At 38.6% G+C, this 25,806-nt stretch overlaps 1 protein-coding gene across 5 annotated transcripts in view; it reads left to right on the plus strand.

Moving 5' to 3' along the window:
• The window catches only part of PTPRG (protein tyrosine phosphatase receptor type G), a 680,315-nt gene that overhangs the window by 398,709 nt on the left and 255,800 nt on the right, over positions 1-25,806 (plus strand). For all 5 annotated transcript variants that reach the window (XM_058562200.1, XM_058562209.1, XM_058562192.1 and 2 more), the window contains one exon: positions 2,627-2,775. In XM_058562200.1, coding sequence (XP_058418183.1) covers positions 2,627-2,775 — 149 coding nt within the window. The remainder of the gene's footprint in view (positions 1-2,626; positions 2,776-25,806) is intronic.

Consider the following 25,806-nt stretch of genomic DNA (forward strand, 5'->3'; position numbering starts at 1 on the left):
CCTTCAGTCGTCACAACAGCCTTGCCGGGTAGGAAGAACAGTGGTGGAATACTGAGGCACACAGAAGTCAGGTAACTTGCCCAAGGTCACACTACTGTTAAGTGGCAGAATGAGATTCCAACGCAGGTCTGTCCATCTCCTGAGCTCATGGCTCTTAGTACATTCTGTGTTCTGCACTAAGTACCTTTGTTCCATTTTGTTTTGAAACAGAGCCGTGTTATCAGTGGTCATCAGAAAATTGTTACTTGATAGCTGGGAAAGTTCTCTCTTCCCAGTTTTATATGTAAACAAAAATATAAGCCACTTTCTTAAGTGGGTTACGTACACGTAACATGCTGTGAGAAGTACTGTAAAATGAAAAATGAGATTAATGTTTCAGATTGTACAGTTCCCTAATTATGCTTTTAATTATTCATATAAAACAAGTAAAATGACCCCTGACAGAGATATAAATGATTTAGGTAAAATCAAATATTTATAAGATGCTGCTGAGTCTCTGGGTGTATCGTAACAGATGCATTCAAAATGCTTTGCGTTCATCCTTTGGATACAAAATATTATGTATATAATGTATAACAGGCTGAGAGTAATCAACAGTATTTAAGACACTACTGAGCTAATTCATAGGTATTTTGGCTTTGGAACTAAATGTATATGATTGGTTTAATATAATAGTTTATCTTCTAAAATATCATATTTTGTCTTAGGGATCACCAAATTTCAGTAGCCCCCTGCTTTGTTTCTACATTTTTTAATGGTTGAAAAAAAATCAAAAGGAGAATATACCATGACATGTGAAAATTATATCCAAATTTCAGCGTGGATAAGTGAAGTTTCACCAGAACATAGCCTCACCTTTTCCTTTACGTATAGTGTTGGGCTGTTTCTGTGCTGCCGAGATGAGGTTGAGTAGCTGCAGCAGGGCCCACAGGGCTCACAAAGCCTCAAATATTTACTATCTCACCCTTTATAGAAAAAGTTTGCCAATCCTTGTTCTAAAACGTGCCTAGCACACAGTAAAGGTGGAACGATGCTGTAGCATGTTTCATTAGCATAAGAAACACTTGCTTTTACTTGATTTTATCCTTTAATTCGCTGTCCCACTAATTGAACGTTTACTGTATATTTTTCAGAACTTGGAGAAAAACTGCCTTTTGAATGCAATAAAAAGGGATTTACATGAGCGGGGTTCCTTCACTTGCTTTTAATGCTTCCTTTATATAGAGAAATGCTGAAACTAATTGCACTGTTTTAGAAATGGGTCATTAGTCTAGTCCCTATCTTTTATGCAGACCTAATTTTCATGCAGGATTTCTCACTAGAGCTCGAACGGGGATTTCTTTAGGAAGAGGAAACAATGAGGGTACGAGAGCTTTTCCTTGGCTTAAAACAGGCTTGGCTTTTGATAACAAACCATTCGGTATATTGGTTGGCATCTTACACATATTTAGCAGCCAATAAGTGTTTGTTGAATGACTGAATGAATTCACTTTAAAGATTTTATTTATTTATTTATTTTCCCCCCAAAGCCCCAATAGATAGTTGTATGTCATAGCTGCACATCCTTCTAGTTGCTGTATGTGGGACGTGGCCTCAGCATGGCCGGAGAAGCGGTGCGTCGGTGTGCGCCCGGGATCCGAACCTGGGCCGCCAGCAGCGGAGCGCGCGCACTTAACCGCTAAGCCATGGGGCCGGCCCTGAATGAATTCACTTTAGAAAACAAAGAAAAAGGGGGAGAGGGAAGTAGCCCTTATACAATAAAATCTGTTTTTTACATTCCTTTTGGAAAAATAACTTTTCTGCTTATATAAGTCCAAGCTATTTGTTCTCAATTTCTCTTTTTACTGTTTCAAGGAAGAGGAATGTGTTTTTGAAAATTAGAGTTTGAATTGATTGAGGTTCCCTACATTATGGACATTCTTATGTGTTTGTTCAGATGGGCTAAGGGGAATTTTCTTATATTTGGAATTAAAAGAAGAAGTAAAGTAAATCTAGTTATCTGCAGTTATTTGAGTGACTTAATGAGGAGAATTTTCACTGCACTTTCCTGGGCACTGTTATCAAGAATGATGAATATAATACCCAATTCTGGCTGTCTTTCCACTGTTGTTGCCTTAATATTGGAAAAACCTGCAAATTTTATTTCCCGATATCTTGCCTACGTTTTCTGATCAAAGAAACGTGCCTCCCACATCTAGCTTATCATATATATTTCCCATCTCATTCCAGACTTTGAATCTTGGGGCAGCCCCAGGAATCAGTGCTTCAGAAAGAAAAATCTCACTCTCCGGATAATTTTGGTCATCAAGCCGATTTAGGAGACCCTGATTCAGAGCGACTTGGTTTTTCATTATCCCCATTTTTTTTTCGTCTGTGAAATGGATAAGAAATTCTGAGACCATTCCCTGGGAATTTTCATGATTTAGAGTCAGTTGGTACTTGGGAGCATTCTGCAGTTAGAATGTGCTAATTTATTCAGACTAGTGTTTTTGACTTGTTTTTTAACAGGTACATGAGGAAATAATTCACATCATGTAATCATGAACTTTATTAGAAGCAACAGAAGAAATCCTTCAATTGTGATTTTGAAACTCACTATGTTTCCCTTCCCTTCCATTTTATACAGTTGCCATCCTTCTAAAAGATGACTATTTTGTCAGCGGTGCTGGCCTGCCTGGCAGATTCAAAGCCGAGAAGGTGGAATTTCACTGGGGCCATAGCAATGGCTCTGCGGGCTCTGAACACAGCATCAACGGCAGGCGGTTTCCTGTTGAGGTAAGAGAAACTCAAGATGTCAAAGTATAGCTGTGCTTTGGGTCTTTGTGTTAGTGAGATGCTTTGTTTTCCCCCAGTCGTTTTGCAAATCAAACTTGTACCCTAGCTATCTTTGTCTCTGGAAATCTTTTTATAGATAGCATGGCAGGTGGATATCCATGCTCAAGTTTCTCATCTTTGTTTAACTGGAGAAGTCACAGACATGGTTTGAGTAGACTCACGCCAGTCGATGATTTTCAGCCATTTGTTTTGTTTGACAGTTTCTTTTCACTGTCCATTTCTGAAACTCTGTTTTCTAAAGGTGAAATGTGTGAAATTCGGATGACTTCGTTTTTAGCCTTTAGAAAAGAGAAAAGTTAGTTGATAAATGAAGAGGAGTCTCAGAACCTTCTCTCAGTAGGGAAGCTGTTTGAAGGTTTGTTTGCTGCTGTCTGCTGTCGAGAAAGAGGCCTTGACCGTTGGTGGTATGACTTGCTGTTAACTTTACTGAGATTGATGGGACGTTTTGCCTCCCCTGTGTCAGTTTTCTCAAAGATCCATGCGGCTGGACAGAACAAAGGTGTGGGTGCAGTAGGTCGTGTGTATCTTTTTGGTCAAGAAAGGAAGAAAAGAGCAAGTCTCCAAACTCCTTTATTCACGTTGGGTGAGGACAGCATATTTCTTCCATTGCTAACCTTATTTTTCCCTTTAATCATGATTAGGATGTGAATAGGTTTTGTTAGGACAAACATGTTTGATGCTTGGTTGGTCGCCCATGTGGTAAGCCTTACAAGTTGGTGGGAACTGAATGGGTGTGCATTCAAGCCTGTGGCTAGACTCAAACATGGAATGACTTTGGATAATTGTGTCATTGTTAGCCTGTTTTAATTGAAGCAGCCAAGTGGCTAAGGAGAGTTCTCAACTCTTAGTGTTTTATAACTTCTATTAAGTTATGATCTGCTTTGATAATCTGATGCATACTTGAGACTCTCTCCATAGAGAAAATACATATGTGCATTTGCACACAGATTTACATATAATATATAGGGTTTCATCACTCACCACAGCTCCTCAAGCCCATTCATGGACCCGACCTTCTGGGCATCCTTGAAGCTTAGGTGAAGAATCCCTGCAAAATGAGAAAATCCAGTTGTATTTCTTTGTTTATAGATGCTTATATTCACATATAGATTTTTCTTTTCCATGATTTCTGGAGAAACCAGAGATAACTACTCAGAGAAATTGCTTCAAAATTTTTCTTGTTTACCTGATAAATTTTCAAAACCAGAGTTTCTTCCTATATTAGGATTCTTCTATCTGTGGGACTTCCAGTCTTAGTCACGCTAATTATATGTCTCAGGAGTAGGGGTTGTACTTAATGCGCTCTCGTCCTCCCTTTAAATTGAATGAATCGTTGTTAGAAGTCTTAGCTTTATTTGTACTTCTTAGAATCGAAATTACATCAGATTTTTAAGTTGGGGGTTTCCTTTGTGTTCTTGCTGACCAGTTCCCTTTGGCTGTGTGAGTTGAAGGGATAGTTTGTGTCCAGCTAACTTTGCTCTAAAGCCTCTTTATCTTAGAATTGGGTTGCTGTTTCTTCAGTTAATTTTGTTCCAGACAAAAGATCTGTGCTTGAAAGTTTGCAAACTTAATTTGGCGGCTGCCTTGGAAAAGATCTCTGGAGTTAGGAACTGGGAACTTCTGCCTCCTCCTCAATCATATCCTCTGACACCAAGCTGGGCCTGTCTCATCCTCCTATTTGATTCTGGAAAAATGCATTGACTAGATGCATATTCTTTTGAAAATTTACTACTTTAAATGAGTATTTCAGTTTTCTTTTATTCAAAGAATGCCATTAAATTCAGAAGCTATTTAGAAATGGCAGCTACAATGCACAGACTTATTGTTTGACCAAGTTGTTTGAATTTACTTCTTTTAAGTAGTGTCAGATGGTAAAGCTGCCTATATTAATTGGGTCCTTCATCTAAGCCCATCTGCTTCATAGCTTGTTTTTTTTTTTTAATGTGATAAACATGTTAAATTACTTAGTAGATCTATTTGGAGGAACTTGAATATCAGAGATCAAAGGTAACAGGAGCAAATTTAACTTTAAAATATGTGCAAAAAAGTTGCTCACTTTTGCCCAAACCACTTCTGTAATATTTTATGTTAAATTGGTTTATTTGAGCTCTTTGTTAATACCAGCTCTCCCTGAGATTTTTATACTGTCTGAACATCTCAGACTTGGTTTATTTCTTTCCACATAACTACGTTGTTTGCCAAGAAATTAAAATGAAAGTAAGAAAATGTTAATTTATCGTGTAGTAATTTATCAGCGTTGGAGTCATTACTTTTTTGTCTTGTGTATGAGAGTCAGAGAAGAGTCATTGTTGAAGATTGCACTGGGACTGGTAGAGTACAGCATTGGTTCTCAGCTGGAGACAGCGTTCCCCCCAGAGGGGACATTAGGCATTGTCTGGGGACATTGTTGGTTATCCTTATTGTAGGAGTGGTATGCTACTAAAATCTTGTGGGTAGAGAGGCCTGGGATACTGTCAAACATCCCAATTCATGTGACATCCCCCATGACAAAGAATTATCTGGCCCAGAATGTCCCTGTTGTGAGACTCTGGAGTGGTGAAAGCAATGTATTTAGTGGAATTGAGCCTTGCTTTACTTATGTGGCATCATTTTAAGTATATTTGAATAACGAGGACTCATTGCTTGAGAAGCTGTTCCATCCCCTTGTGGTTTTTAGAGAGAAAATGTACCTTGCCTTATGGGTACGAGCGTTGCTGGTCCTGGTTCCTTTAGATTCTGTTTGAGATAGAGTCATGACCTTGGGTATCTCAACAGCTGCCTCAGTGCTCTAGCTCTGCAGGTTGAAGTTGAAGCATATGTCCCACAAGAATCTGGATCTGCTCCCTGAGGGTAAATTGCAACAACCCCACTTTGTAGGTTTTGCTGCTTCCCAGGAATTCTTTGAGGTCATCTACAACAACTTTGTACACATCCAGAAATTAGACCTCTCCACATTTTCCTGGCTGAAATGCTGAACTCAATCTTGTAGTTCCTTCATTTAAAATCATGCAGTCTAATAGGAAAATAAACGTCCTTGGAAAAGCAGAACAAAAGCCCTTCAGTAACTTACATTCTTTACGGCTCAGTTAAAGTTAGAAGACACAGTCAGAGTCAGATTACAATATTATGCCTAGGAGACCAAACTCAGTTTGGATCCTCAGATGCCTTCGCCTTCTATTATTCAGCTTTATTCCTTGCCTAGCAGCAAATTTTTCTTGAGTGGCTCCTTTTGTCTAGGCGCTGGGTTACAGCTGTGAACCAAAAAGACACTATCTCTACCCTTGAGGTATTTACATTCTAATGTGACATAGAAATTGAACAAGCAATCACATAAATTTCTGTGTAATATCAGTTGTGATATAGTCTCTGATGGAGAGGGACATTTTGTCATGAGCTGGAAGACCTCTGTGGAAACAACTATTTATTAAGATATAAGACATTTGTTAAGATGGAAGAGTTGAATTGGAGTCTGCCTTTAGAACAGGGATATGCAAAGGCCCTGAGGCAGGTGATACTTAGTAAGTTTAAGGACTAAAGAGAGATCAGTGGGAGTTTTGGTAGGCAGGATAATTGCCCCTCCAAAATGTGCACTCACTAGTCCTTGAAACCTGTGAAATATACATATTACTTTACATGGTGAAAGCGACTTTGCGGATTTGATTAAGTATCTTTAAAGTGAAAAGGCTCAGAATATTCCAATGACTAAAACAGTGGTGTCAGAGTATCCTGTTACAGTTCTTTCATGGCTACTCAATTTTGTGTTGTCTGTCCAACCACATTTATCTAGGCAGCTTCTACCTTCTCGTAAATTTTCTCCCCATCCCACACTCATTCCCTCTTCTGTGATTGGTAACTTAAATAAAGGTTTGTGTAACACTAACAGGAATTGAATCATGCGGTGTTTCCACTAATGACTGAGGTTGGAGTTAATGCAAAGAGAAATCTCCAGATAAAACCTCTGAGAACTCCATTCAAGTGGAGGTTCATTGCATGTTTGTTGTCTGAGGTAATTAAAATCTTGTTTATTATAATAAGAGATTGCAGGAGTTGTTGATTCAGACTTATTGGTGCTTTATGAGTTGAAGTCTTCAATAAGCTTAAATGATCCAAACTGATTGTGTGTGCCCTTTCTAGTGAAACTCACAGCTGGTTCATTTCAGCTCTGTTTAGAGCATCTTAGCAAGTGAATAGAAGCAAAGATATTTTTCCTAATACACACCATGTATGCGTTACCATATGGTACAGGTCTACAATCCCTTAGCTGAAGCCCTTGAGGCCAGATGTTTTAAAATTCACAATCTCTTTTAGAAAGGTATTATGGTACATATGCCATATATATTACAGAGGGCACGCAGTAGGGTTTGAGACTATACCCCTTGAATGCATTAATATTTCTGCAGCATGCAGGTGAATATTTACACTGAGTGGGAAATATCAGTATTCTAAATAGCTTCACATCTCTTTGCATCAGGTTTTACCACCGTGTTAGTTTTTGTACCAAAATCGTAAATAACAACAATAACAAAACACCTTTGGTCTTGGAAGCCTTTGAGCTTTCATAATCACTGATAAAGGATTTATGGACCTGTGTTTTAAAAACTAGGTTCATAGCATGGCACCACTGGTTTATGTTCCAAAGAGCGTGGGTTAGTTTCAACCATGACATAAGCACGTTGATTTATTTGTCTACCAGGTGGGCTGGATGTGTCCAAGTACTACTCTCATCCTCCTCCCTTCTCCGTGATATTGTGGTATTGTACAACATTCTGAGTCCAAGTTAAGGTTAGTCCAGGGGGCAAGAAGTTGCTAGTTTTAGGCTGACCTTGTTCTGTGATTCATTCCCATTTTAGCATTCTGTTGGGGTCTGCAGTTGTCTTCAGTATCCATATCTTTGGATGTGTTACCTTGACCTGCTCCTGTATTCCCTGCTGTCTGCCCAGCTCCTACCCTCCTGCCTAGAATCAGACTAATGATTTGCCTTTCATTTTGTGAAGTGGATCTTGGTTCTTCCCACGCTGCTGTTACATTCTGGTTGAACAGTTATCTTGCACTGGACCCCCAGGTTGTGTCCCAGGTGACCTGCCTCTACCTTCTTTCTCCCAGATGAGCCCATGCGCTTGTGACACACAGAGGCCTCACACGGTGTCACCCTCCCTACACTCCTGCAAGCATGGCATGCTGCTACATAATTCAACGCGTGGACTAGTCCTGCCAGAGACTGGGCTCCCACATCGGTCCCTGGCTTCAGTCGCGTAATATTCTAGAGCATGGACTAAATGTTCGGTTCCCCCAGCACTTCTTTATGTATCCCTTCTTTTCTGCAAAACTAAATTTAGACATATGAAATGTCTTCTTGAAGATTTCTTTTATACATCCAAAGGCTTCGAAGAGTCCTCCATTGAAGAAATCCGTTTATCTTTGTTTAACTCAGCATTTTCCCAAACTTATATGACCATTCTCCCTCTCCTTTTTCACTGTAAGTTAGCCATATCACCCTTTTGGAAATGAGGTTTATAACTTTCTCCTCTCCTTCTTTGGTCCATATTCCTTTGTAAGAAATGGAGTCCTGTTCAAATAAATGTTTTCATAGGATACCAATGATGATTTGGATTTTAATTACCTTGAAAATTATAAAACCAACTTGGCTTGTTCACAAAACAATTGTTTAGTATCTTTGTGAACTTGATACTATCTTGCTTTGTCGTTAGTGAGAACTGTCATTACAGGGAGATGGAGACATTTTCTTTTAAAAATAGATTTTTTTGCAACATCACCCTATTTCTTTCACCCTGCCTTGTACTTTACTTAAATTCCTGGAATTGTTACAGGTTCTCTGAAAAGATGCTTTGTTCACAGAGAATCCTTTGTCCGTGGAGCTCAAGACACTGCCTGTTTTCCTTGTCCTGCCCCCTCATAGAACGCTAGAAGTGTTAAAGGAGATTGTTTTGTGGTTATCTGGTGTTTGCTATTATGTGCTGTAGCCAATCGTGTTTTCCTCTGTAGTGACTTCCATCAAATGGCAAGGGAATTGGTTGAAATTTAATTAATAACTTTATTGAAATAAAGATTTCATTTTAGAGCAGAATGTTTCTTCCTTTAGTAGTGAAATATTTAATTTCCATCTGGCTGATCTTTTATGGGTATGTCCTGTGTTAATTAAGAAGAACATTTGAAGAGGCCCCGGTACTTAGAGTATGCTCAGTGGAGAAGTTAATGCCTGGTTGTACAAAGCAGAACAGGTTTTGTGAGGTAAAAGCAACCTTGGTCCCTGGCGTGGTAAATCTCCGTGATGTCTGACAGTCCTCATCACGCACAGTCATCCTTAGATGTGAACTTGGCTCAGGGCTGTTTAATGGTGTGTCACCGACATGTGGTATGCTGATAACTGATTGAATCGTACTGAGAATTACAGACAAGCAGATGACACTCTCTGAAGAGAAAACCCGGTGAAATTGGAGATATTCTCAATATAGAAACTTGATGACCCAGGGGGCACAACCAAAGAGAAGGTTTAGGGTGGTGGTGATGGTGTTGGAGGGGGTGCTGGTGGTTGTGATTGTAATGATGGTACTGTAGACACCACGTGATAAGAACTACCTGTGTCAGGAATGTTCCAGATGTTACTTTATTTAATTTTCACACCAGCCTTCTGAGAGAGGTGCTTTTACCATACCCATCTTGAAGATGGGACAACTGAGCTTCTGGGAAGGCAAGTGGCTTGGCTGAGGTCTACTGTTATACTCCAGAATCCAGGCTCCAGTATCTCCAAAATCCTAACCAGCATTCTTTTTATTTGATAAGTCATTTTGTTGTTTTCCTTGTCTTCCCTTTAGATTTTTTTAGAATTACCAATGCAGTAGAAATAACTTTGTTGGAATCTTAACTTCTGTTTATTGTATAACAGGAAAGAACAATATCAGAGGGCTTCCAATGTTCAGAGATGGCTGAACCAGTAGTAAAACATACAGAGAGGAGAGGTGAAGGGAAGATAAAATGCTACCAGCTCTTTGCCTAGAGATGTCTGTAGAAAACACTACACATTTTGTCTGGATTGATGACTCAGTCTATTTTCAATCATGTAGAGCAACACCATTTAATAGTATAATGTAAGCCATGCATTATAATTTAAATTTTCAGTAGCCACATTAAAAGAGATAAAAGAAACAAGTGATTGTTTGATTTTAATAATTTACTTTATTTTATATAATTTATATTATACAACTGTTTTTTTTTTTTTATAATTTTATTTATTTATTTATTTTTCCCCCAAAGCCCCAGTAGACAGTTGTATGTCATAATTGCACATCCTTCTAGTTGCTGTATGTGGGACGCGGCCTCAGCATGGCCGGAGAAGCGGTGCGTCGGTGCGTGCCCGGGATCTGAACCCCGGGCCGCCAGCAGCGGAGCGCACACACTTAACCGCTAAGCCACAGGCCGGCCAATATTATACAACTGTTAAAAAATCAATTGAAAATTTAATTGATTTTAATAATCTATTATTTTTACCCTAATATATTAAAATATTACTATTTCAACATGTAGTCAATATGAAAAGTTATTACTGAGGTATTTTACATTCCTTTTTTGTACTGTTTTGGAAATCCAGTGTGTATCTTACACTTCCAGCACATCTCGATTCGGACTGGCCACATTTCGAATGCTCAAGAGCCCCATGCAGCTAGTGGCTACCGTTCTGAAACCTGCAGACCACCGTAATGGAATTTAGATAATAAACTAGCCAAAAGACTAACAGAAATTCTTTAGGAGGAATTTTCATGTGGAATTTGTGGATATTTTCACACTTTTTCTCTTCTAATGAATAATTATATACAGAGTTCAGTTTTGTATTGGGATGTGACTTGGTTGTTGAAAAGCCTTCACCTAGATGTGGTACAGGTTTTTTTTCTTTATAAGCTTTAAGGTTTTCCCCCTTATTTATTTATTTTTACAACATGAGTTCCTGGGGCTTTGAACACTATTCTTCTCAGAATCCATTTCCAAGCTGAGGAACTCAAATAAAGCTGGCTGGGGAGACCTTTGTGCGCTGAAGGTAGAGACCTCAGGCGGCCAGATCAGATGTATTGTGAGTTCAGGTCAAGAGGATTTATGGGCCTATGGTTCAGAAACAGCCCCCCTTCCACTTTTTTTTTTGGTCCTGTCAAAATTTGAGCAGGAAGGTTTCAAGCCATCTTAAATCTAAAGCCTTTAGCAAGTTCTTTAGTGCCACCGTCACTCAGAAAGGACAGTCAGAAAGATTTATAAGGAATAGAGAGAAGTCAAGATTGAAAGAAACTCTATTTCCTCTCCCTTTTAAATCCCCAGCATAGAATTTCATAGTACCCCCCTCTAAAGGAATGGGGAGGAAATTCCTAAAGCTTCCCTGTGCGGATTGCATGGCCAGGCACTGTGTTGAGCACAGATATTGCTCTGGGTACATTTATATATTACGTACGGAGACCAGCTAGGCAAATTCACCAAAACCTTATTTTATTTAAAAATATAAATTTCATCTCTTGAATGTTTGAGGATGTCTTAGAAGACAGGGCTTTAAAACTCAGGTTAATACGTGAAAGCTATTTGGGTTAATATTAAAATAACTTCTAAATCCCAGCTCTTACTATACAGATAGAGCTTTGATTTCTGAATCTCCCGATTAAAACCATTGCTGCATTGGTGTATAAAGTTCAGTATTTCAGGGAATCTTCTTAGTTTATGCCTCGATGTTCACCATTCTCTGATCAAGGAAGGCTTGGGGTGAAAGAAAGCTCATCCCGTGATCCCCTGACATTTCTCAGCCTGCTTCTGCTTTTGAATTTGCTTCTCTCTCTCTTTCTCTTTTTTCATCACTTTATTTATATTTATTTATTGACAGTGTAAGTATGGGCTGAAATATCATAACCATATGTAGACAGCACCCTTACAAAAATATGCCCCTGGTATATTTTCTGGATTCTTGTTATTTGGTCTAAATGCTCTTCATAAAAAGTGATCTGTGGGGGCCGGCCCGGTGGAGCAAGCAGTTAAGTGTGCACATTCTGCTGCCACGGCCCGGGGTTCGCTGGTTCAGATCCCGGGCGTGTACCGACGCACCGCTGGGCAAGCCATGCTCTGGCGGTGTCCCATATAAAGTGGAGGAAGATGGGCATGGATGTTAGCCCAGGGCCAGTCTTCCTCAGCAAAACAGAGGAGGATTGGCAGATGTTAGCTCAGGGCTGATCTTCCTCACAAAATATAAAAAAAAAAATGTGATCTGTGGTCAGGTATATTTAGGAAATTCTGCATAATATGTCTTCATCTTATAGCTTGATAATGGGCTAACATAGTAAAATTCTTGAGAAATATTCCATTAGGTAAACCTGCTTAATTTTCATTTAACCAGGAATCTGCCAAACTCAGTTGACCATGGAACTCTTTACGGTTATGCACTGTATAATGACAGACCACATATAGGATGGTGGTCCCATAAGATTAGTACCATATAGCCTAGGTATGTAGTAGGGGTACGATTTAGAGTTGTGTGAGTAGTGTAGGGAAGGAAGAAATTTTCCTCTACCATTCTAGGTTCTTCTGGCTGGTCTAAAATTTAAATTGACATGAGACAGATTAACAGGAGAAAACAAACAAAAGTTTAATAACATGTATATATGGGAGAAACCCAGGAAGACTGAGTAACTTGCCAAAATAGCCAAAGCCCTCACCTTAAATACCATCCTCAGCTGAAGACAAAGAAGATATTGGAGGTAGGAGGGTCAGGGACTTCAAAGGGAAGGAAGGCAGTTCACAGGTAAGAGAAAAGGAGCACACCTTTGTAAAACAAGTATTTGTTTGGCCACACAGAAACAGAAGAACACAGAGGAGAGCCCAACAAACAGGCTTTTCTAGGTTCCTGCCTATCTGCCATCTAGTTCTAGTTGTGCTCAGGTGATAGCTCATTTCCCAGCACAGATTTTTTTATCTGAATTCTTTTAGGAAGTTAAGGGGGAGGTAACAAGGAAAACTTTCTTTTTTTTTTTTTAATTTTTTTTTTAATTTGTTTATTTATTTTTCCCCCAAAGCTCCAGTAGATAGTTGTATGTCATAGCTGCACATCCTTCTAGTTGCTGTATGTGGGACGCGGCCTCAGCATGGCCGGAGAAGCAGTGCGTTGGTGCGTGTCCGGGATCCGAACCCAGGCTGCCAGTAGTGGAGTGCACGCACTTAACCGCTAAGCCACAGGGCCGGCCCGACAAGGAAAACTTTCTGACTCTTTTGTTTCTTGAAAATAATCAGCCTAAAATAATCTTCATGTTAATGAGACACATTTGGGGTGGCAATTTTGTACCCCCCACCCCCGTACACTCTGTGATGTTCTCACAACCACGAAATCACCTACTAACACATTTCTCAGAACCCATCCCCATCGTTAATTGACACATGTCTGTATTTGTATATCCTATGAGACTAATGATGAGGAGAATACATGAGGGAAATGCTGCCCCAAGTAGTTCAGTGGAGAGCTCTTTTCCAAGCCTGGATGCTGTATAAAATGTTTAAATTACTTCCTTACACTTTTCTCTAGTTTCTATATTATCAACAGTGTTTGTTCATTCAATTGATTAATAGAACCTTCTCTGTGTAAAACATAGAGTGCCCTGGTCTCAAGGGTCTTCTATTTCAGCAGGTACTAAGGCCCTGAGGCAGAAGCCTCCCTGGCCTGTTTGAGCAAGCAAGGGGCAGAGTGACAGGAATGCAGTCAGCCAAATAGTCGAGGTCCCGAAGATATGAGGCCTTGTGGACCTTGGGAAGCTCTGTGGCTTTTACTCCAGGTGAGATGGGAGGCCCTTGAAATGTTTTCAGCAGAGGAGTACATTATCTGGCTTATATTTTGGTAGGATCCTTCAGGCTACACTTGAGCGTAGGGAACAGCTATGGATACCGAAGTCAGAAGATGACTGTAATATTTCTAGAGAGATAATGGTGACTTGGGCCAGAGATGGGTGCAGTGGGAAGAAGTTAAATTGTGATTGTTTTGAGGGAAGAACATGCTAATCAAAGGAGATCAGATGGTGACGTTATTTCAGGTGCTATAGTTTGTTTTTCTTGGTTTAAAAAGAAAACAATTTGAGGAGAGAAAATCGTGGATAACTGACTAATCTGTAATATTTTTATAACATTTCATTTAGTTTTTAAAGAGTCTTTAAAATTTTTGATTATGTAATACTCAACTTTTATTTGTGTAATATGTATTATATATCCGTTTTGATTACGTACTATATGTTATACACTAAAGAAGAATTTAACATAGTGAAGTGATTAAACATAATAATAATAAAACAAAGCCGCTTCTTGAAGGCTTAATTTCAGTTAATATATATAGAGTGCTTCAAGCAGAGCCTGGCATATTCTAAGAGCTTTTTCACTATTAGCCATTAATATTATGTCTGTATCCTCTTGTTACATTAGGCAGCAGATCCTCAATCCATTCGATTCTCTTCTTTTTCACTATTTCTACCCTGGTTCAAGCCATTACCATCTCTGACTTTGACCATTGCTATAGATTCCTAAAACATCTCTCTTGCCCCCCACAATCCAATCCTTATCCAGTAACCGAAGTTTCTTTTAACACTTGAATTGCATTACATTTTTCCTTTGCTTAAGATCTTCCAATGGTTTCCGATCACATGTTGAATAAATCCAAAGATCCTACCTGGCCCTACAAGGCCGTATTTGATCTGGATCCTGCTCCCTTCCACCCTCTATTCTCCCCACCTCATTTTCACGGGGTGTTTCCTCAGTCCAGAATGTTCTCTCACTGACTATCCCTTCTTGTTGTTTATTCCTTTCCTAATCCTACCCATTATTACATTGCATGCTCTCTCCGCTCCCAACTCAGTCCCTTTCTTTTCTGTTACCTGGTTTCGTTTTCTTCATAGCACCCATCACTTTTTGAAATTATTTATTGATTTGTTTACTTGTTTATTAACTCGCCTCCCCCTCCCTCACCCCTATACACTGCATGCAAGCTTCTGGGGGAGAGAAGAGTCTGTCTGGTTCACTGCTAAATCTCGGCTGCTGATGGATATGGTACCATAAAAGAGTGAGCAGTGATATGTGTTAAGAAACCAACACTCTCGTATTGTATCTTGATCTTGTTATCTCAGTGGTTTAAAGAGTTAGGAAGTGTAAATCCTGAGAGTGAAAACTTGTAATTCATTCATAAAAAGGACGTTTAAAGAAGCAAATCCTCCCCCCAAACCACCTCTTGTATTAAGTATGTGAAAGACCAAAATAAATTAGTTACTCCCAAATAAACGCATTCATCCTGTTGCCTCATGCTGCGAGGCTGAGGGTTAGTCGTGCAGCTCGCAAAATGATCTTTTTAAGGTCTGTTCTTCCAGAGTGTAGCTCTTATATTAACAACCATTAACATCTACATATCAAGACAGATTGTTCCAATTAGTCAATGAGGTCCAGGTTTGTGAGAGCTGTTAATATGTACATGAACGATTACTGTAGCAGAGTTAAAAGGCGTGCCTTTGGGAATTTTAGATTGAGATTATCAGTTTCATTTATGAGCTAAGGCAGGAGCCCTGAGAATTATGTGCTGCATTTCTCTGCAGGTTCATTCACTAGAAGGTTCCCCAGTGCCCACACACAAAAGGTTATATGAAGTTGCCAGGTTCCTCTTCTCTGCCCCACTGTCACCCCATCCCAGACAGTGCCTTCCTCTGTATTCATTAAGAACTAGGCGTTGTGATAAGCATTTGGGAATTTTGTAGTGAACAAGACAAACCAGCCCCTTGACTTCATGGTACCTGAGACCAGCAGAGTGAATCTTAACCAGACTTTACATCAAAATCAAGTGGGCATTTTTTAATTTTCCAAAACCAAATTCAAGTAGTTTTCACCCATTCCTTATTACTGGGATATGAAAAAAACAAAACAAAAACACTCAATTGACAGTCGGTTTTTCCACGTTCAGATAAAATGCTGTGTATCCTTAAGGTGAACACCATGCCTCTCCATTGTGCACTATCTCTCTATTTCCTTTCCAAAGTTTACTAGAATCCTGTGATATAAGCAGGAACTGGATTTGGAGTCAAATAAAAGGTGATTTGTAGACGCTGGGGGGTGATGCCCTCCTCTTTCCAGTGGGCCAGTCTCTTAGAATGATTGAGGGTCACCACATCAATCTCAAAAGTGCCTGGAATTCCACTACTTGAGTTAAGGTATTGCTGCCTCTTCAAATGCTCGTATAAGGGAAAGAGCAAAATAGAAGAGTTTTATCTCTATCTATTGAGCACATTAATAAAGTTCATCAGATCCTGCTCCAGCAAAGAGCAAGGCATTACTTGGAATAAGATGCATAGGAGGTCAACTCTGAGAGGACACAGTGTGGGTGGGCATGGCTGGGTGAGCTGCTTCCTAGGGAAGGAGGAGGGCGTGAATGAGATATGAATGAGGACATGGATTGGGGAGAGGAAGCATTAGATCTGGAAGGCACACTAGTTTTATCTCTGGCTGTAAGTGAGCCAGCCTCATCTGGAGAGCAGGTGATTGGAATGAAGAATGATGCGCAGATAGAGCGTGACTGTGGGTTTTGATAGTTTTGAAGGGATTCTCGTGGATGAAGGAATCGGCTTAGTCTTTGGGGGCCCAGATGGAAACAGGACCTATAGAAGATGACTCTACTAAAGAAACTGGTTACTGCTCAGGCACAGCACCCAGGCCAGCAGCAGATGCTTACCAGGGGCTCATCCCTTTCATGTAATTCAGGGGAGATTTTTCAAAATCAAATTCCCTCAGTCCTTCTGAGGACCTCCTGAATCAGGTGTCGAGAAGTAAAAGATATCCCCCCATAGTTATATCGAAAACAACTCTTGGGATCATAATGATAGTTAACTTTTCAAAAAGTCCTGACTGCGTGTACTTAGAGCACTCCACACACATTGTGTCATTTAATCATCACTTATGAAAAACATGTTTCCATAGAAACAGCAGTTAATAACCGGTATCTCTATTTTTCAGATAAGAAAACTGAAGTAGGAAAGTCGAGTCATCCTAATAGAAATCTCAGTAGAACTTAGAGTTGTTTTGGTAGCAATCATTTAAGGAGGCTAGTAGTCTGAGTTTAGATGCCATTTTCTACTGATCACAGAGTGATCCCTGTTAACATTTTGATCTATTCCCTGCCAATATTTGGCAGAGGGTGAGGGGAGTTAGAAGTATAGTCCATATCAGAGTCGGCCCCGATGGCCTAGAGGTTAAAGTTCAACACTCTCACTTTGGTGGCCCGGGTTCCTTTCCCGGTCGCGGCACCACACCACCCATCTGTGGCTCACATGAAAGAACTAGAAGGACTTACAACTAGGATATAAAACCAGGCACTGGGGCTTTGGGGAGGAAAAAAAAAATGAGGAAGACTGGCAACAGATGTTAGCTGAGGGCGACTCCTTCCCTGCAAAAAAAAAAAAAGTATAGTCCGTATCAATGTGAATATGATCATAGCCTGCTTTATCACTTCACATAATATGAATATTTTCCATATTTTGAAATATTCTTCACTCCTTCAAAAATGAAATCTAATTTTCTTACTTGTACCTTGCTGCATTCTACAAATTTTTCACAATTAATGCATTTTACTTTAATATCAGGGAAGAAAATAACAGAACAATGCGTCTAATTTAATGTCATTTCTGAGACCTTATTTTTTCTAAGCAGAAACAAGTACAAAGGGAGCATATGAAAGCGTAAAAAATAATTTTTTTCTCAAAATGCAAATAGTTTCATAGTCTTTTGATTATCAAAGTAATATATGTTCATTATAAAACAATTCGAACAATGTATGAGTTGAAAAGAAAGGATGTGTTTTTCTTGCAAACACATAACACTCTTTAGAATGCCAAATGCTGTACATAGCTTATAGGCTCATTTCCACTCACTACATGATGGAAGTGTCTTCCATTGTCAATAAGTAGCTATGCACATCATGATATTTAAATGCTGTGTAGCTTATGCTCTGAGCCAGATTACTGGGGTTCAAATCTTGTCATTGCCACTTATTAGCAATGTGACTTTGGGCATATGTTTGACCTGTTCCTTTATCTGTAAACTGAAATTTATACTAATATCTACCTGATAAGAGCTTTTGGAGGAATTAAAAGTATAATATTTATAAAGCACCTAGTTTAGTGTCACATAGTAGGTGATCGATAAAGCTTTGCTTCTCTTCATGGTGTGGATGTGACATAATTTATTTCAGCAATGCCTTGGTAATGGACATTTTGGCTCTTTCCATTTTTCCCTGTTACAAACATCACAGCTATGTGGAGCATATATTTGGGATAAACTCAGGTTCTCTAGGGACCAGCCATATGACATGAAGGTGAAAGGTAGGAATTGTCTAAAGTGCTGTTTGACTGGCTGACATTTGGGAACATAAGCCAATACTAGTCAGAACTCTGGCTTTTCCAAAGAAGCTGGAAATCTGTTTGAAAAAGCCAAAATCTCTGTATTTATGTGTATACTATACTCTTTATGTAAGATATACTATCTTGGCCTTCACAACTTACTGGTGGACTAGAATTGGTGATCAATTAGGGTTTCATATCCAGGATATTTAATCTCAAAGCTAAAGTTCTTTGTGTTACGGCTCAGTGTGTCTGCCTTACCTTCATGAATTAAGAATGTTCAGGATGCTATACAATGTTAATTAGTTTGGTATTATAATATAATTTGGTTTCTTTATATATAAGTTCTGAAACTGTAATAATAATAATAAATTTCCCCCACCAAGATGCATGTTCCTAATATGGGGCTAATAAACCTCCTGAAATTGCATGTGAAACTTTGTAGATTTAGGTGTCTTTTCTTTTTTTTTTTTTAGATTTAGTGCTTCATTCAGACTCTAGTATTGTTTTCCGATCTTTCCCCCTCAGGACCACCTCCCCAAAAAAATCTGGAGAGAAAGGAACAGATTTTTTTCTATAGGACTAATTTGTCTCTTACTTTCTAATATATAGAATATATAAAATTTACATAAACTTTTGTATATAACCTCATTACTGGTCTCTCTAATTTTCTCGAGTTCCGAAAGCTCACAGTGAAGGCTGCTGTAAGTGACTGTTCTGCTAGATCAATGGGCAGGGACCATCGCTGTCCATCTTGTTAATTTCTACAACCTTAGTGACAAGCACAGACCTGTGTGCATTGTAGGTGACCTATTTAATTTTTTTGTAAAATAAAAGAATGAATTCGCTGCTTTTTATCTTAGTTAACTTAGTTACATAAGGAGTCTTCCAGCTCAGGTTCACAAGAACTAGCTCACAAAATGTCTCTATCTTTTAGTCAAATCTAGTTCTAGTGCCGGCCATTGGCACACTGGAATCAGTATTGATGGCCATTTTGTTTTGACATACTGACTGGCAGGCACAATGCTTGTCGCCTTCCGTTGGATCAGGAGAGGGTAGAAAGTTCAGCAAGTCTTACCCAACAGGCTTTGTTCAATTTAAGTAGATTATGGTGTGAACGATGAAGGTGGAGATCAGAACTGGCAGGGAGCTGGGATTTGAATAGGACCTTCAATTTATTTGACATGTCTAATGTTCTTATGAATGGGGATGGAACCCTGGTTTTTGGTGATAGGTAAAAAGATTGGCTCTTAGATTGATAGAGTCTTGGGTGGATTAGTAAATCGATTTGCTAAGAGCTAGAATGATACACATTTTGGGTCTGAAATTCACCCAGCGACAGCCTAAGATAACAAACCTAGTGGCACTAGTGTTTGAGAGGTATTTTGCACGTAAGCTATTAGTGGCTTTTCTGTAGAACTATTACTTCTACAGAAATAAAAGCTATTATTTTAGTTAAAAAAATGGGTAATTGGTGATATATTGTTTATCTGAAACCTTTTATTTTTCTTGACTGTTCTTTTTTTAAAATTTTTCGTCAACCTTCTTATTGCATGTTTATTAAAACAATACGATAAATAAATTTTAAAAAGAACCAAACTCATTACTTAGGAAGATACTTCACTAATTAATTAAATTTAACCTCAAAGGCTGCAGTTTATTGTTACTGCTACATATGTTGTGGTTAAATTACCTGTTCAAAGTAGTTTAATAAGACAGAAAAAAACAATAACAATGCCTATTATCTGTTCAGTAATTATACTTCTGTCTTATAGTGACACACAACCTTGAATCAACCTCAGATACAAATATTTTAATAAGCAGATATTGAGGTTTTTGCCTTCATAGTCCTGACGAAAACATCAGGAAATCAGAACTTCTACTGAAAGATGGCTAAAGATGGAATTGATCAAAACCAGAATTTTGATGACACTGGCCTCAACTGTCCGTTAGCACTACTAAAACAAATGTGTGTTTCCCTAGTGGGCAGCCATTTGGAAATTTCAGCCAAAGACCCCCATCTCTTCCGGTTCTCTTTATATCTTCTTGCTGGGACTTCTCCAACCATTTCTCTTCTAAAGTTATTAGTACATGTTCCGCCTGGCTTGGAATATTTCTTATTGCTATACGTTTCCCCAAGTATTATTTTTGAATATGTATTACTTTCTTCTCTCTTCATCATCTTCATTTACTTTTATATATAAGTAAACAAACAAAATTACTTCCACGCACAGTTAGCAAAAATGACTAAACTTTCTGAAATTTAGATGTATCCCAAATCTGCCCTTTTTTACTGATATGGAAACCCAGAGAGACCGATTGTTTTGAGATCCCAGGGCCAATGTTGCAGTGCCAAGTCTTGAATATCAAGAGGTTAAAATCTATTTTTCTGGTCTATGGTAAACATTAAAGAAGGTATTGGTTGTCATAGTGTTTTAGAACATAGTAAACCTTGATAAATTTAGGGTTTATCAAAAATACTAACAAAATTACAAGATACTGTGCAATAATCCTTCAATAACAGTATTATTAACCATATTCCTATTAGGAAAACTTGAATTTTCAATGAAAAGCTCATCTTAGGACATATGATAGTTGTGTTCTCAGACGTCAAGAGGTCCAAAGAAGTCTACCTATGGTCATTATTGGAAAGATAAATGAAATAAGAGTGTTTTGAGAATGTCTATTTAGTGGTTACCAACTCACTTTCATTCTTTTGCAAGTCTTTTTGCCTTAATTCAGTACTTTGGTTTAACTCAACCTGGTGGTTAGTAAAGAGAGCATTTCTTTTTTCTGTCAAGATGCTGTTACTGATCTGCCATCTCTCCACTTTTCCATGATGTCATTTATTTTGGCAATAACTATCATGAGAGTCCACTACTTTATCTTTGTGGTGTTTTTCCCAGAAAAAAAGTGTAGAACATATGCCTTTTTAATGTCAGGCAACGTGAAAAGAACATTTGGCTGTGTTACTATCATTAACGGTTTTTGGTTTTCCGTTACCTCAAATTTTGGTAGCCCGCACAACCTGCATTTAAGCAGAGATCAAATGGAAAGTAGACTCAAATCAGAGTTGATCTGAGTTTCCTTAGCTGTGTGTGGAGTTTCCAGTTTATTCACTTCTCTGAGGAATCTTTTTGACCATTTCACCACTTGTGACCTTTTATATTAAGTGGACATTTGAAGAAAGTAAAAATTTTTAGATGTAAATTTTCCTTCTCTAATTCCTACCAAGTCATCTAATAGCTAAAGATTGATCAAATGGTGAATGAATTTAATCTGATAAGTGCTTTAGACTTCAATTCGTATTACTGAGTTTAGGATCATAAATAGGGCTTCGTTTTGTGTTTTTTGACGTGAGATTTTCCAATTTGCCAGTATCAGGTAATGGGAAGTTATTTACCACATTTTCAGTAATAATCTGTCTTTAAAAGCAGTTTGCTACCTCTATCGTTTTGATCTAACCTTAACTATTTCTTGTTGTTTTTTATTAGCATGAGACTTATCTTCCTGGAGTGTGAAAGTCATGCTTGCGACCCTAGTTAGAAGGGAGATATTTATGTAATAGGCTGGGAGTTAGACCAGAAGGTTTTCATATGTGGGCAGTGAAGTCAGAGTTAGACACTGCAACAGGGAGTGGGATGAAGCACTAAAAGTTTTTAATATGTGGTGTCTTAGCTGTCACTACCCACCTCTGCACTTAAGAGAAGAACTTTTAAAAAAAAAATTATAGGTCTCAATGCATATATATAGCAACATACATATTCTTGGTACAGATGTGCTAACGTTACTGTGGGGAACTTTGCTTTATGTTTTGCTTTGGTGTTTGACAATTTAGTATTGCAACCTTGGCAGAAGGACTGAGAAGGACTCCGAGAATGTTTGGTATTTGTGTTCCTCAATCTTGTTTTTTAGGAATTCTCAATTCAATACAATGGAAAACCATTTTTCCAGTTCTTTTGATGGCAATTTTTCCTTTATTACAGTAACCAAATTTTCTTCTATTGTTTTTGAATTGAAATGACCTGTTTTTAACTTATTAGGACTTCAAAATGGATCCAAGATTTTGTTTTGTTGACAAATGTAAAATGTAACCATTCTCAAGTAATTTTTTTCCCTTTGAATTATTTTCATATGACCTCAATAATTCTAATGATTTTTCCCTGGTATCTACCTATCCTTAAAAATCACCAAGTTTCAGAACAACTCTCTTTTGAACTCATGTAAAAATTATCAATGTTTTAGCAGAAGGACACAATAAAACTAATCTGGGGGCCGGCCTGGTGGCGTAGGGGTTAAGTGTGCGTGCTCTGCTTCAGTGGCCTGGGGTTCCCAGGTTTGGATCCTGGGAGCGCACTGACACACCGCTTGTCAAGCCATGCTGTGGCGGTGTCCTATATAAAGTAGAGGAAGATGGGCATGGATGTTAGCCCAGGGCCAATCTTCCTCAGCAAAAAGAGGAGGATTGGCAACAGATGTTAGCTCAGGGCTAATCTTCCTCACAAAAAAGGAAAAAAAAAACTAATCTGATTAGAAAAAATTGTTGGGATAGGCTATGTATAGTCTTCAGTGATGACCTAACTAATTTTTATCAGAGTTACGAGAGAAAACCTCAAGCAGTGTCTTTCTCAAGTATTGGCTTTTAGAAGGCAAAACCATTTTTATATTCTTTCTCATAATTTACTGATACATTTCTAATCAGAAGTTTCTCAAAAGGTTAATAGAAATTGTAATGCTTTATTGTCATAATGCTTAAATGATTTCTTTTTCAATAAAGGGTATGTTATTAAAGAGAAAAATGATTTTGCAACCCGTGCATTAAAGTATGCAATGCCATCTGTCTTAAGGTATGGTAATCAATGGTGTGAGTGAGGCCGGTTTATTTCTCATAGATTTACTAGCATCACTGCATAAATAGCCATAATGGAATTGATCTCTTAGGCTGAAGCAGCTTTTATCGTATACAAAGATTTGATGATGATTGTATTAAACATTGGCCTCTGATTAGTCTTAGTCTTTCTTGGATACAGAGGTTTCAGAAACTTCATGCTTCAAGATTGAAAATGCAATATTTTTGACATTAAACATTTTTTTACATTAACTAGTTGTCCATGTTTTTTACTTCCTAGACAAGTCTTTATGTACCGTGTAGCTTGACTTTTCTGTATCTCAGTCAAGTGCTATGGTTACCATGGGCATCTCTGTGTGCTCATCTCAGAGGCACCAAGAATAATGTGGTGAGTACGCACATTAGATTGGAACTCAGACATGGGAGCCTGGGTTTGAATGGCAGCCTCTTCCTCCTACCTGCATGACCTCAGCATATAACTTTACTTCTGCAAGCCTCAGTTTTCTCATCTTAAAAATTAGAATAAAAACCCTACTTAGAAGATTGTTGTATAAACTAAAACAAATATGTGTTGGCATGGTGCCTGACATATGAGTAATGATTATTATTATTATCTACTCTTATTATTGTGACCACTTCTGAGTCAAAACAAGACTCATTCACAGTAATCATTTGAAGTCAGCATAGGTATTGTATTCCCTTGAGGAAAAGGCCCTCTTACTGTTTAAATTGTTTTGTTTTTTTCCCCATTTTATCATAATATTTTTCCCTCCGATGGCTCTTTAATAAGAGAAATTGGAGATAAAGCTCATTATATGCATCCAAAATGGTTTTTCGGCAAAAGAGTAAAAAACCACTAATTAATAGGGCAGAAAAAACCTACCTTCTGGGCAGATCTAGCTCCGAAGAACATTGTGAGTGAGCATCAAGAAGTCTGTGTTCTGTTTGCCCTCACTGCCCCTAGAACAGACTCCTTTAACTGGCCTCCACTGCCTACACTTTATTCTGATTCTGGTCGTAGAAGGTGACTGGCAGCTTTACTTCTGCTGCAGAGCCACAGCATTCCTACTGCCCCCACCACACTCCCTCCCCTGGAAAAAGCAATTTCTACCCAATGGGCTTGTGTCAGAGTAAATCAGCCCCTCCGATACCCATTCAGCAGCCACAGTCTTAGATATTCAGGATCCTGGCTGAAAGCAAGTGTCTGCTTAAAAATAATTTGTCCCTTACCTGAAAAAGCCTCTACGCCATGCTAACTCTAATTTCTCCAAATATTTTCGAGTGCCGACTCATATTTTAACCCAAGCAGCTGACAAAAATTTACCTGTAGGCTAGCTTAATCAAATTTTAACCTAAGCAGAGCCTTGCCAAAGAAATAAACTTACTTCATGAGCACAGATTTCCAAATCTGTCAAAAAATGTGCCCCAGAGCCAATGTAATTTTTTTTAAAGGATTTGCTAAATGATCACCCAGGAAATGTGTGTGTTTGTCTGTAGGACAAGGCCAGGGGTTAGAAGAGAGGCACACTTTTGTGTTTCAGTAAGTAATTTTCCTTGTTATAATAAAAAATCACATCCCTTGTTGGAAATCTGGTTGGTGCCCAAATGCTCCGGGCAAGTGTTTGCAACTCGTGATTATTTATTCCCCAGATCTTTTTAGATGTGCTATGTGTGAATCAGCCCAGCCTGCATTTAAGGCTTGAAGAATGTTCTTTAGGATTCTTTGGTATCAAAGCATCCATTAATTACTGAAGGGATAAGATGGTGGTTTACTGGAAGTCAGAATCTGCATGGTTCTTTGTTCTAAAGGGGAGAAAAGGAGTCCTCCATAGAAAGGATAACCACTTTTAAAGATACCCTTTTAATATCCTGTTGACAGATATGCATTTTTTTTAATTATGAAGAGTTCTTTCAAAATGATCTTTCTGTGGTGACATTCACGTTATACTGGAAAATATTCTTGTGTTTCTGGCAACGATACACTAATTACTGCCTATACATTTTTAATAGTTTAATCTGTCATATTCTAGGAGAGCAATGATTCTGATTCCAAACAAAACTGAAATGCATGACCAAACACATTATGAAATATGGGGTTTCGTTAAATCCTGTTGTTAATTCAGTCAGAAGGAAATTGTTAGTTCAAACAGAGGAATAGGAATGCTGAGGTATTATGATTGCATTTCCAAATATACACATACCTTACTATCCACAGTCGAGCCTTGCCGCCGTATTATGTTATGTTGCCTGGTAGCCATCGAAAAAGGAAGTCGTGTCTGGAAGCAGAGACTTTGTTATATGCTATCGCTTTGTTAGTACTCATGGGTTGCGTGGAACAGAAACCCACTCAAGTCAGCTGAAACGTAAAAGGATAGTTTATTATAAAGATATGAGTGTCTCATGGAACTGAAGGATGCTAATGTGGCTAGACAGGGGATGAAAAGTGGGCAGAAGTCTTTTTTTACATCTTTAGTTTCTCTTTGTGTCTTCATAGTTTCTTCTCTTGTATCTTCTGCTGTAAACAGGTTCTTTCAGTCAGTGTGATGCAATACTTCTTGAGTTTGTAGATTGTGGGTTGATACTCACCAACAGTCCTTTGAGCCTAATGCCAAAGACCCAGGAAAGACAACCTGATTGGTCTGTTTGAGTCAGGTGGTCCATACCTGGTCCAGTTGGCTATGGCCATGGAGTACAGAACAAATATGGCAGACCTGGGCCTACTCCTGTGATCCT

The sequence above is a fragment of the Diceros bicornis genome, chromosome 2 (genome assembly GCF_020826845.1).
Source record: "Diceros bicornis minor isolate mBicDic1 chromosome 2, mDicBic1.mat.cur, whole genome shotgun sequence".
Taxonomy (NCBI): domain Eukaryota; kingdom Metazoa; phylum Chordata; class Mammalia; order Perissodactyla; family Rhinocerotidae; genus Diceros; species Diceros bicornis.